This window comes from Varanus komodoensis, unplaced genomic scaffold (assembly GCF_004798865.1).
Source record: "Varanus komodoensis strain SLA01 unplaced genomic scaffold, ASM479886v1 scaffold33, whole genome shotgun sequence".
NCBI lineage: Eukaryota > Metazoa > Chordata > Lepidosauria > Squamata > Varanidae > Varanus > Varanus komodoensis.
In genome coordinates, this window is record NW_025335817.1 from 4,807,402 (window position 1) to 4,820,427 (window position 13,026).

The following is a 13,026-nucleotide window of genomic DNA, read 5'->3' on the forward strand; positions in this document are numbered from 1 at the left end:
TTGCTGTTTAGGCATCTATTATCGTAATTGCATTATTCCTGATTTGATGTTTTAAAAAGTTTATGTCACACTTAGATTGTAGGGAAAAAACCTATAGAACTTTATCAAAGCTTGCTGTCCAAAAGCCACATTTTCAGCAATGTTTTCCTATGTAGGTTTGATGAAAAGCGGACTGTACAGCAGCTCAGGGCGTGTGGTGTGCTGGAAACAATCCGCATCAGTGCGGCTGGTTTCCCTTCAAGGTAAGCCTGCCGGTGTTGAGCGGTTTGCCTGAATACAATTTACAAACAGAGAGTGTTTCTGCCTGGCTAACACCACCTTGCTTCTCAAAACCAGGTGGACATATCAAGAATTCTTCAGCCGCTATCGCGTCCTAATGAAGCAGAAAGATGTCCTCACTGACAGGAAGCAGACATGTAAAAATGTCTTGGAGAAGCTGATTCTGGTAGTTGTCTTAACGTCCTTTGTGTCTGTAAAGTTTGCCAGAGTCACAGTACAGCTAAAATGGGTAAATCTGTGTCATTAGTAGGACAGACAGTCTACTGGCACATGAGCTGCTGCTAGTCTTAGCCTGGTGTCCACCAAATGCATTGGATGCAGCTCCCATTACCCTCAACCAGCTATTTGATCGGAAGGCACAAGGCTGGGGGGCACTGAAATAGGACAGCCGGATAGCCTGCATGTGGCTTTTCTAAGAGGGATCCTACCCTTGCTAGTGTGAAGATGGATTCTACTCCCCACCTCACTGTGCCCCTCAAAATTTAGATTGCCTTTCCATTTAGAATGCAAGCAGCAGCTTTACCAATACCGAAATGTGGTTCATTCAGTGAAACAGTTGACTGAAACCAATTCATGGAGATTAGTGGTATTTTTTCTAATTAAAATTAACAGTGAGGTTTGGAAGAGGAAGGTGAAACTGTAATATTTTAATTCTCCGGTATTTCCTTCCCTCTGACCGTCTGTGCCCATAAATTTTTCAGTCAGAGCATGGAGGGGGGATATTCAGCAGGAGTGTGGTCCAGCAGAAGGGGTTAAACTCCCTGTACCATGGTTTTGACCCAGCTCAGTTCCTCTTCTCCACTTCCTTTTGGTAAATAGAATAGCTGCTGGGAGGTCCATTCATAGAATTCTTCTATATCATGTGTAATTTTGACCCTTTTACTGGATGTAAAAATGAATGTATGATTAGAAACTAACAGAGCATTCATATACATATTTATGTAGAATCAACCCCACTGAGTTCCATGAGACTTTCTTGCAGGTAGGTGCCTATTAGATTTCCGTGTAGGTTCAGATGAGGGAGGGGGGATCCCTTATAGGGAAGATTCAAAGCAATTTAGATGGCTTATTTAAATTCCCTGTCCCTTAAAAAAAAGCTACTGCAGTATTTGTGTGTTTAACTCTCTGCTTTTTGAAAAGTAACCATATTATGAAGAATGAATTGTCTAATGCAGAATAAATGTCACAATATTCTGTTTTCTTGATATACCCAAATAATCTTTGTAGCTCAGAGTAAAGGTAGATGGTCTAGCTATTTTTAGTCTGTCACATTTTATATTCTCCTAATTACTTTAATTCCAAACTGTTGCTTATTCAAAATAACAAGATTTTAAATGATCCTGATACTTTTGCTTAGTCTAACCTGAAGAATTTCTTCTCAAGATTCATGCAGCATTTGGGCCTCTTCACTAACTGCTGTCACTGCATCTCTTTAAAAAAAGATCTATTGTCACATTTAGCTTGGCCCTGACTGTACATCTCCTCTGAAAATAGGACAAGGATAAGTACCAGTTTGGGAAGACAAAAATATTTTTCCGGGCTGGTCAAGTAGCCTATTTGGAGAAGATAAGAGCTGATAAACTGAGAGCTGCTTGCATCCGCATCCAGAAGACCATCAGGGGCTGGCTCTTGCGGAAGAAGTACCTGCGCATGAAAAGGGCAGCCATCACCATTCAGAGATACGTTCGGGGCTACCAGGCAAGATGGTGAGCAGGCCACTTGGGAAAATGTGCTTTCATCTCATTACAGATTGCCTTAAGCAGATCTTGCCACTGTAGATTCGGTTTTTCATTTTATACCCCAGGCCTATGCACTTGGCTTTTCACTAAGCCAAGTGCACAGCCCTGCACCTCCTGCTGATGGCGTGATGAACCTACCACCTTGCCTCCTGCCCGGGATTGCAAAGCCAGGGCATTGCTGAGTATCATGTCAGTTAGAACTTGTGGTTTCTGAGCAACATTTGGCTTGGTGGGTCACATTCTTATGGGATTGGCATACTTGTAAACTGAAAAACACAAATAATAAATAACGCATAGCTCGTAACAACAGCTACTTAGGGACTGGTTGACCAAACTGCAGGCTAGAAACAATAAAATTATGTTCACATTTTCTTGGTCAGTCTTGCCACCTTTCTTCGAAGAACGAAAGCTGCCATCACTATTCAGAAGTTCCAGCGCATGTATGCCACCCGCAAGCGGTATCGTCACACGCGCGCTGCCACCATCGTTCTCCAGTCATACCTGCGAGGTTATATTGCCAGGAGGAGGTACTGGAAGGTAAGAGAGTCTGGTGTTCAACCCACAATTCTAGTTTTGGGTTTTTTCATGTGCTTCTCAGACCACGTATGGATCTCTGGAGCAGAAATAATATTTTATACAAGTTATGATCAGTACTGATAGCTTTAGCCTAGTTATTCAAGCCATAGTCTTAATCAAACATGCAATCTGGTGCTAGTTATCTAAGCACTTCTTTGCAAAATCCTTACACTGCAGAGTTCCCCAAATATGCTTTTATATAGACTTCATAATATATATTTTAAATGATTGTTTCTTGCAATGCAAACATTAAGTTACATCACCCAGCTGAGTTACTTAGGGGTTATGAGACTGGGGATGATTCAGCCGTTCTGTGCCACATGGATAGGTTGCACGTCACTCTGAGCCTACCTGTGAATAAGCTGTTCAGCCTGGTCTCCTTTCTTGAAACAGAAGGAGGCTGCTTGTATTTGGAGTCGTCTGTTCTCTGCAAACTTGGGCCCAGAGGGGAGCAGGCTGGCTGCTAGGGAAGTAGGGATACACTGCCTGGGTACTCTCACCATAGTGTCAACTCAAATGGGAAAGTTTTTGGAGTGGCCTAGGATCTAGTGGCATGGAAATACTTGCAGATGGGGCCCTACACGGCTTGCACATGGCTGGCCACAATTCTCCGTACAGTGGAGGACTCAACGCAGCTTGACTCAGCTAGAGTCAAAGAGAACAGGCCAGAGTTGGAGACTGGCAGCTCCTCATGGGTTGATACCTCACTCTCTGGATGGCTCAAGGGACCCCCAGTGCCTGTGGGTGGCCTGTGTGTTGTGCTTAGCTGACCCAGAGGGAGAGTAACACAGCTCTCGCAGAACAGCATGGGGCACAATTGGATCCCTGAACACCTGTTGTGAGTTGCGATTTCCTTAAAACTGTCTGGCCCATGCAGCTTCTCTTGGGCCTCTGTGTTTAACTGTAGATTCACGAATGCATGTAGTTCAACCTCATTCACAGAAATGTGCTGTATTAACGCTGATCTTGAGTTGCAGTTAGTCATAAGATGGTGTTTATAGTGCTTAGAAGCCAGGTGGTTTGCCAAAACAGTAAGTAGGGCCTTGGTCTTAGGTTCGGTCTTCCCCAAAGATCCTTTTGGGCTTCCCCCCATGAATTATTTATTGTGCTCTCGTGATCTCCCACTCATGGAATTTTGCACGGGCTTTCCATGGCTTTGTTGTCCTCCAGGGCTTCTGCTGAGCTGTCCAGCCTTTTTTCCAGGCTTTTTAGAATGAGGACAATTTGATATTAAATTTTAAATCCCAACATACCGGAGCAAAGCCTTGTGGAAGACAAAAATCCTCTGTACTGCAGTTATACCCCCATAAAATACATCAGAAAGCAGCAAAATCCCTCCAGAAAATGCCCAATGTAAAGAAAGCATTTTTCCTCTGCAATGAGAATGGAAGAATCCTCTATTCAGCAGCGAGTTAAACAGGAGTTAATTGTGAGTCAGTGCTTAGTCTGGCACTTCTTCAGAAACATGCAGCTGCAGGATAAGTCTCCGTGCTGCTCTGTACCTCTGAGAGGAGGTACCCAGCCAGTTTAAGTGTTTGTTTTTTATACTGTTCATTACACGAAAGAACATTGAGCCCAGGTACAAGAACTCATAAATTCAATATAACATTAGCATGATTAATGTATTACAAGAAGTGTGCTGTGATGTAGGAAGTGCATGGTATTGCATAAAGGAAGAATATTTGAACACCAGCTCTCCATTCAGATTTTATGAGAGTGCTTGGAAAAAAGAAACCGTGGAACAGTTTTTACATAATCCTATTCCAAAGGTGGGCAAAAATAAAATCTGTAGATATTTTGGATTTCAACTCCCACCAGTACAGACTATTGGACTTGCTGGTACAGGCTTCTGGAGAATTTATCTTCTGCCCACCTCTGCTTTTTCAATCTCTCTAGCTCTCAAAGTTATCAATACTTGGAGAGATCCATATTCTTTGGATGGGCCATGATAAATAAGATTGCACTGTACCTGCATATTTGACTGTGTCCTTGATGCACATAAATTCACACATTAAATTCACTGCAGCCACAGGTAAAGAATCTGCACTGTTGTTTGCTGGAATGTGCTTAGCTGTACACGAACAAGCAGCTCCTCCATTTACTTTCCTTCCTGGTTTTAGTTTAATTGTTCCTTTCTCGTTTTCCTGGTTTTGTCATCCTTTGATCCATCTCTTGACTAATGGGATCAGTTAATTTCCCGAGTGTCCGAAATACCAAAAAATGCCCCTTATTTTTGTATTGCCAATATGCAGATGCTTCGGGAGCACAAGGCCACCATTATACAGAAACATGTGCGCGGCTGGCTGGCTCGCTCGCACTACCACAGGGCCCTGGAGGCCGTGGTCTTTCTGCAGTGCTGCTACCGGCGCATGATGGCAAAGAGGGAGCTCAAGAAGCTGAAGATAGAAGCACGCTCGGTGGAGCATTACAAGAAACTCAATGTTGGCATGGAGAACAAGATCATGCAGCTCCAGCGTAAAATTGATGAGCAGGTACGATGACTTAGCTGCGTGTTGAATGATCACAAACCATACGTGATCTGAGCTTTATTAAGCACTCCTTGGAAAAGTGGGATATAAATAAATAAGCTACATACTGAATTAGACTGAAAAATGTACGTGGGCAGCATTTTGGTCCTGGAAATAGAGTACAGCCATTGTAGAATATGATCAACTGCAGGTAGCTAATGCATTTATTTCAATTTTTAAAAAATCTATACCTTTTTTTCAGAGTCACACTCTGAACCATTATATATAAGAAAATAAAATATAGCAAAACAGTAGTTGGTACATTCCATACAAAAGTATTTTCTATATAGGACTTTCACAAAGGTGAAGCACATTTCTGTGGATAGCTAGTTTTACATTTGTTAAAAATAAAATAAGTGTTTTATTATTTTGTATTTTTAGAGAGCACAAATTGTATACATTTGACTTCTGTCAACCAGCACATAATATATTTTGCTACTTTAATAATACGGTGGTTTACATTATATGATGTATTATTGTTATTGCTAGTTACAATGGGCCCTAGAATGATTTACACAAGTCAGTTGCAAACAAGAAACTCCCTGCCTGCAGGGTTACAATTTAAAGCAGGGGAGGGCATGAAGTAGATCTCTAGTTGTCTCAGACTTTAAGTCCCAGCATTCCTGAGCATTAGCCATGCTGGCAAGGGCTTCTAAAGTCCAAGACTTCTGAAGATACCTGTCCCTGATTTGAAAGATTTAAAGGAACTGGGGCCTCTACAGAGCTGATGGAATGGCCCCGCAAGCCCATCTTTACCTCTGATATAACCTGCCGGAAAGGCTAAACAATCTAATTGCGATCATTAAATATATCTTTAGTAATATGAAAAATGATGCTAAATGGAAATTTATTGCAAACATTGATATGTATTATTTGTTATCTGTTCAGTCAAGAGACTCCAAATCTCTGCTAGAAAAACTAACTACCCTAGAAATCGCATACAATTCTGAGACAGAGAAGCTGAAGAACGATGTGGAAAGACTTAGAATGAGTGAAGAAGAGGCCAAAAATGCCACCAACCGTCTCCTTAGTCTGCGAGAAGAGATTGCAAAACTGCAAAAGGAACTGCACCAGACGCAGGCAGAAAAGAAGATAATCGAGGAAAAGGCAGATCTGTACAAAAAAGAAACAGACCAGGTGAGAATTCCTTTCCCTGTACCACAGAGTTTGAAAAACAGGCTGCAGTATTCAGTTGCTTGATGCTACTTCATTAAAAACGGTGTTCAGATTTTAACAATTATTTTAAAGATAAATATTCAGTGGAAATCATAGGTGGCATCTGAAAAGCATTGTTCTTTCATGCTTGCTTACAGGTTGGAATCCCTTCTCTTTGAGCTGGCGCATGCATGCTACAAGATATAATGCATGCTTTTTAAAAAAAAAACTGAAACAGCATTTTTTTGGTCTTCCTTGCAGCACCATAATGAACGAGGTGCTGTATTTTTGCTGTGCTTACTGTCGTACTTAATTCTGCCCTGAACTCAAGCCTAATGCAAACTGAGCCAGGAGTGCTCTCTTGCTTATTATTGACATCGTAGCACAGTTGCTATTTGGCTTTGTTTATTTGTTTATTTTTAGCACTGGATGTGTATGATGCTTTGCAGAGTACAAGAAGACAGGTTCCTTTCCTATGCTGCTTCTGATCTAAAATTTGATACAGGGAAGTAATGCAGAAGGGAAGGGGAATGCAGGGTTGGCTACCCCATTTTCACATAATTACCAAATTTTCTAGCTTTTCTAATTTTCCCTATTAGATTTAATGAAAGTGCTGTATTTTCTGGAATAGTTTTTTTTTACTGGAGCACTGCATTTGATAAATTAAATCTTTTTCAGTTTTAGCTGTGAGTTATTTCTATTTTTTAGCTGGTGCTGGAACTAAAAGAGCAAAACACCCTACTTAAAAAAGAAAAAGAGGAGCTGAACTGTCACATCCAGAATCAGGAGAAAGAGATAACAGGTAAATTTGATTTGATTGAATTCTTTCCTAAAAGCTTCTTCCCTCCTCTGGGCTTTTAAAAATAAAATTGTCAAATTATCCCCATATGGTACCTTTACTCACCGAGAGATGCACTCCTTTGGAGTAAACTGTCAAGGGCTTTGTGCCAAAGGCAGGCATGGCTGAAGCTGAGAGAGGGTGGGCCCAGCAGCAGAAGTGGGTGGCCATCCCTTTACTCTCTCTGACAACATCCGACCTCTTCCCTGCCCAGTGGGCTGCTGGGGATACAGGCTATTCCTTCAGTGTACCTGCATTTTTAATTTGTCCAACACAAAATGAGTTTGGTTTGCTTTTTAGTGTCATTAGATACCATCAACTGTAGCATCCTTCTGGGGTGACTGCCTAAGTTGGAAGTGGGGCATGCATTGCTGTCGTTGCACTCCTGCTTGATTTACATTTTTAATTACAGAGGTCATGGAGAAAAGGCTTCTTGAGGAAACAAAACAGCTGGACCTGGATCTCAACAATGAAAGGCAGAGGTACCAGAATCTGCTCCAGGAGTTCAGCCGGTTAGAGGAGCGATATGATGACCTCAGGGATGAGATGAAGTTGATGGTGGTGAGTGTCTTAGAAAAATGGAAACAGCTCTGATGCGGGCAAGTGTAAATGCTGAAATAGGTGTTCAGCTGCAGGCCCGGGTCTGGAAACCCAGGTTGCTGCTGAGTAGCAGGAATGTGGCCCAGAGAGTGCACAGTTTGGAGGGGGTGTTTTCTGCCAGTTTCTTAGCCTACCACCTTCCCACCCTCATTCAGCAGGGTCTTTAAGCTTTTAATTCTCATATTTCCATGCTAATTTCCCAGCTTTCAGGTGACAGAACCAAATCACTCTCAACTTTTACAAAACATTAAAAGTGAATGGAATGTGTGAATATGGAGCACGAAAGTTAGATATTAATGTTAACGAACATTTCTTGTTTTTCTTTTTCAGAGCATCTCCAAGCCTGGGCACAAGAGGACAGATTCCACACACAGTAGCAATGAATCTGAGTATACATACAGCTCTGAGATCACCGAGGCAGAAGAACTACCTGTGAGAACAGAGGTAAGATTGGAGAGCATAGGTGAAACAGAACACACCTAACAAAAATATGAACATAAAATAGTGGGCAAAATCCACAAAAACTAATTTCCAACTTGATTAAAATGCCTGAGTAGGCAGAAAGATTTTGACAAGAGCCGGAGTTGGTCATTCACATCTGCCTAGAATACATGAGTTGTTACTTGTCAAAATTAGAAGACAGAAAGGCATGACCAGAAATCACAGGGTGGTCATTTAAAAGATTTTGTCTATGTTAGCTTAAAATGTCTCATGCCTATACAGTGAGAGAAACTTACTATGTTCAGGATTTTTCTTTGAATCTAACCGCAAACCTACTTTTTTTTCTCCTTTCCCCTCCTAAACAACTAAGAAAGAAAGGTAGGATTGGTCATAGACCTTAAATCTGCTAGTTAGTTCCTAGTTTCCTGCCTTGCAAGCTTTAGGATAGATGCTTTTTATATTAGATTTATTTACCAAAACAACCTTTAAAACGGTGATTTCCAAAATAACCTTTCAAAGAGGACAAGCAGCTCTCCTAATCAAGTAACACTTGCGAACTGCCAGCCATTCCTTTCCCCTTCTTCCACTAGCTCTCAGGGTCAGTCTACATATTAGCATGCTCTGTTGGGGTCGGCTGTTCTGCACCGCCATTCCCACGTGGTTGCTGCTGTGGTCGTTCCAAATGGCAGGGACAATTTCCCTACCATTACCACCCACATATCGAGACAGCTGGTGTTGTCATGGAAACTCTTCACGCCAGGTGGAAGAACTGTGGGGAGAAGCCATCACGTGGAGTCTGTTTCTAGCCTTCCCCACATGATACATAATATGTAGACTACCCCCCCACCCCACCCTTTGGTGTTTTGGAAATGTTGACATTCCCATGCTTGCCCTTGAATCAGGACGCCAGTGAGAAGAAGGCACCCCTGGACATGTCTCTCTTCCTCAAGCTACAAAAACGAGTTACAGAACTGGAGCAAGAAAAGCAATCCTTGCAGGATGAACTGGACAGGAAGGAGGAACAAATTCTTCGAACCAAGGCCAAGGTAAAGGCCAGAAAAAGCTCGACCTCATTATCTGAGGAGACATGGATTCTAATGGTGGGAGTTGGAATCCTGTTGAATTTACTGATTCAAAAGATAGCAATTATGCGCTCCATGATTTTCTTTTGTGTTGAAAACTGATGTTGGAGGCTTACAGGCTGGTTCTGCTGGTTTTTAAGGATACTTTGCTTCCATGAATACCTATTACGAACTTGAAAGGATTCTTTTAACCTGCCCCCTTCTATCAGCAGCTTGAACTATCTTATAATATTTTGCTGCTTTAACTTGGGCTAAAAATGGACCAGCTGCATCTTCCACATTCTTCATTTAGGCTGCAGTGCTGTGTGTACTTTTCCAGGGTTGGTGAACTTCTGCTGTAACCCAATTCCCTAGCTCCTGTTATGTGGTGTTTAAATTCCCTCACCGATGAATGTTTGTAATGAGAAGTGTGTGTGTGTGTGTGTGTGTGTGTGTGTAGGTGTGCACATGTATGAATACACGTATAAACATGGATCACATTCTCCATCTTCACCCTCATACATATAAAATAAAAGATCCCATTGTTTTCTGCTAATGTCTATACTTTTTCGCTTTTGTTCCCTTTACTACTGACTAACAGATGAATATTTTCCTTGTGTCTCTGGTCGCTTAGGAGGAAGAAAGGCCTCAGATGAGAGGTGCAGAGCTTGAATACGAATCACTTAAGGTAATTCTAGATTTTTTTAGATCACCTAATCTCACACATTACCCCCTAAGTAGCCAGATTAAAATAAAAGCATAATATGTAATCTTATGCATATTTAGACAGAAAAAGTCCTGCAGTACCAACATTCCCCAGTTTGCCATGCTGTATTGATAGTGTTTACAGGACTCTTAAAAAGTGTCCAGAATACTTTCCATGCCTCAGCTTTACCCCATCTGGCACGTTTGAGATGGTTTGGACTCCCGTGGCTGTGCGAGCTGAGGATGGTGGCAGTCATCCAACCCACCTAGAGGGTGCCAAGGCTGACATATGATGTGCATCATTACAAGAGTAATAGAAAGAAGCGTAGTCCTATTACTTGACGTATTAGTTGATAGAGGTTTCATTCTGCAAGCTACTTCCAGTGACTTAGATGAGGCTCTTCCGGAATTGCACAAAAGAAGAGGCTGCATAAAATATCTGTAGAACAAAAGAAGAGGCCTGTGTCTGGAGAATGTATCATGTCCTATTGAGCTTGCTTAAAGTCTCTTTTGTGGCCATGCTCATTTAATAAAAGGCCACTTTTAACTAACAAAGAGTGACTTCACCGGGCGGTGAGTGGCAAAACGTGAACCTCAATGCCATCTCTTACGCATGAGAGCCAGTGTAGTGTGATGGCCTGTAATTCAGTCCTTGGTATATTCTTCTGAAGTATGTGGCCAGGACAGCAGCGGAAGAATGATAGGCTTGAACATGAAAGGCCCAGGTTCATGAGCCTCCTTGGCTATGACTGCTTCTGGATGGTCTTGGGCCAGTCACACTTTCTCAGCCTGACCCATCTCACAGGTCGGTTATTATCATAAAATACTAGTCAGAGCTTCCTGGAGGGTGGGTGTGATATGAATTGACAAGTAGATTTAAATTATAAGCATTTCTGGCACTGATTTAATAGCAGCCAATTTGTTGTGTGAATTGCCAATTTTATTCTTTATAACAGGGAAAAACAATTCAGACTAGAGGTAGTGAATCTCATTTATAGTGACAGGACCCTGAGAATTGTAGTTTTCAGGTATGTGGGGGCATGCAGAAGCCCAGGACTCTTACTGCCTCACTCAACTACAATTCCCAGTATCCCTTGGGAAAAGCCATGACTGTTATTTTATTTATATTCCTCCTGCCCTCCTAATGGGGCTCCGGGCAGTATACAACACAGTAAAATACATAATTATGCATGATCAGTACAACCTTAAATAAATAAAAAACAGCAAAATAATGCAACACTCTCAGATTGTGTGGGGCCTGGTTGCATCCCCAGTGCCCAAGTGATTGCCAAATGCCCGCTAAAAGGCAAGCCCATCGAGGCCAGTGGGGACTCCATGGTCGTGTGCTGTTGATGGTTAGGCCCCTTTCATTAAGCATCTCATCATGCTCATTGGGCATCACAGGGAGGGTCGCCCTGGCTGGTCTTAAAGCACAGGTTGGTTGATACAGGAGCAAACCCTCTGCTAAGCATTCCAGTCCACATGAGATAAACTGCTAACAAGTCCGTAAAGAAGATAAAGCATTTATAAAGAAGATGAGACTCAAAGTGCCTGGTTTTTCACCAAGGTGTGACCTGAAGTTGTTAAAAGGAGGGAAGTTTTTATCCCTCCTTTTAAAAATATATATGAGTGGGGCTAGTGAATGAGGGCAACTGTTTGTTTTTCTTCCCTCTGTAGCGCCAAGAGCTTGAGTCAGAGAATAAGAAACTGAAGAATGAATTGAATGAGTTGAGGAAGGCACTGATAGAAAAGAGCTCTCCAAACGTCACCGCTCCCGGTGCCCCAGCCTACAGGGTCCTCTTGGAGCAGATGACTTCGGTCAGTGAGGAGCTGGAGGTTCGCAAGGAGGAAGTGCTCATCCTGCGGTCTCAGCTCATGAGCCAGAAAGAGGCCATTCAGCCCAAGGTAAGCAACAAGAAAGACAGCTTGAGTTGCCATACATAGTCATGCTGCTTGATGGTATAAGAAGTCTTGCTTATCCTCTGTGACCTACTGTGATGATTATTTGAACGTGGCTACTATTGTACAGCATGAGGAATTACAGGTGCTTTCAGAGTAAAATATGATGGCCCGATGCAGACTAACATGGCCGTCACTCTGGGTGACTTGCCAGTAGCACAGGCATGTAGCTTAATTTGTTTGGAAAGCTGGACATCGATTTTAGAGAAACATCTGGGAGCTTCAGTTAACAACTTGCATGATGATCATACATTTAATGATTTGATTGGCAAAATCACTTCTCCTTTTTGAGGAAGAAGGATAGTTTAAATCGAACCAGGGCACACATGGATGTCTGTCTGGTATACCTGTCACATAGCAGCTGATCTGGGATTGAAGCTTTATGCACCCCAGTCTAAGGGATATAATTTGGAAACCTTGCACTGCATCTTGCCATTGGGGCTTGTGGATTGGTGTAGGGCTTCTTGTTGGGAAAAAACCCACTGGGCCAGCAATGCCTCTGTGAGTGCACAGATCATGGAAAGGTGGAAAGTGTGTCATTTCTCCTAGTTGGGGATCTATAGCACAGATGAATATGAGTGACCCGGGTTTGTCTCTCTATTTTCTTGCTTGCGGATGGATTGCCAGGATGACAAGGTAAATGAGTTCCTTTGCATTGTCTGTGAGCGTAACTTAGGTGCAAGACTCCCCACTGGGCATGACATGTCTCTAAGATGTTCTGTTCAAGCAGTATCCAGGCTGACACATGTATAAATAGCAAATCATGTCTTAACCTGTATTCTTCATATTATTCAACTGGTATGTTCGGCTTGAATGCCCGGATAGTTGTTCGTAAGGAGGTACGGTTTCTTCCTTAAATCTTCACCCTTCACCTGGTGCCTTTGCATCTGGTCTGGGAAAAGAACAGCATGTTCTTTTGCCCTGGGCTTTAGCATTCCTCCTTGCCTCCCTGTTTTTAACTCCATGACTACCCAACAGGGTCGATGAAGAGGCTGAGGATCACTCAGTGACCTTTACAACTGCATGGGAATGTGAACTCTGGTCTCCTCAGTGCTAGTCCATCATTTGGTGTGCAAACTCCACCAAGAGTTTCTGTTTAAAAGCAGTGCAGAAACTGTCAGTAATAAATGCGAATAAATGAATAT

At 42.4% G+C, this 13,026-nt stretch overlaps 1 protein-coding gene across 4 annotated transcripts in view; it reads left to right on the top strand.

Annotated features, from left to right (window-relative positions):
- MYO5A (myosin VA) overlaps positions 1-13,026 on the top strand; it is an 81,941-nt gene that overhangs the window by 49,268 nt on the left and 19,647 nt on the right. For all 4 annotated transcript variants that reach the window (XM_044438758.1, XM_044438759.1, XM_044438760.1 and 1 more), the window contains 12 exons: positions 156-242; positions 337-445; positions 1,774-1,985; positions 2,399-2,555; positions 4,847-5,086; positions 6,011-6,259; positions 6,986-7,079; positions 7,528-7,676; positions 8,046-8,159; positions 9,059-9,202; positions 9,852-9,905; positions 11,600-11,827. In XM_044438758.1, coding sequence (XP_044294693.1) covers positions 156-242; positions 337-445; positions 1,774-1,985; positions 2,399-2,555; positions 4,847-5,086; positions 6,011-6,259; positions 6,986-7,079; positions 7,528-7,676; positions 8,046-8,159; positions 9,059-9,202; positions 9,852-9,905; positions 11,600-11,827 — 1,837 coding nt within the window. The remainder of the gene's footprint in view (positions 1-155; positions 243-336; positions 446-1,773; positions 1,986-2,398; positions 2,556-4,846; positions 5,087-6,010; positions 6,260-6,985; positions 7,080-7,527; positions 7,677-8,045; positions 8,160-9,058; positions 9,203-9,851; positions 9,906-11,599; positions 11,828-13,026) is intronic.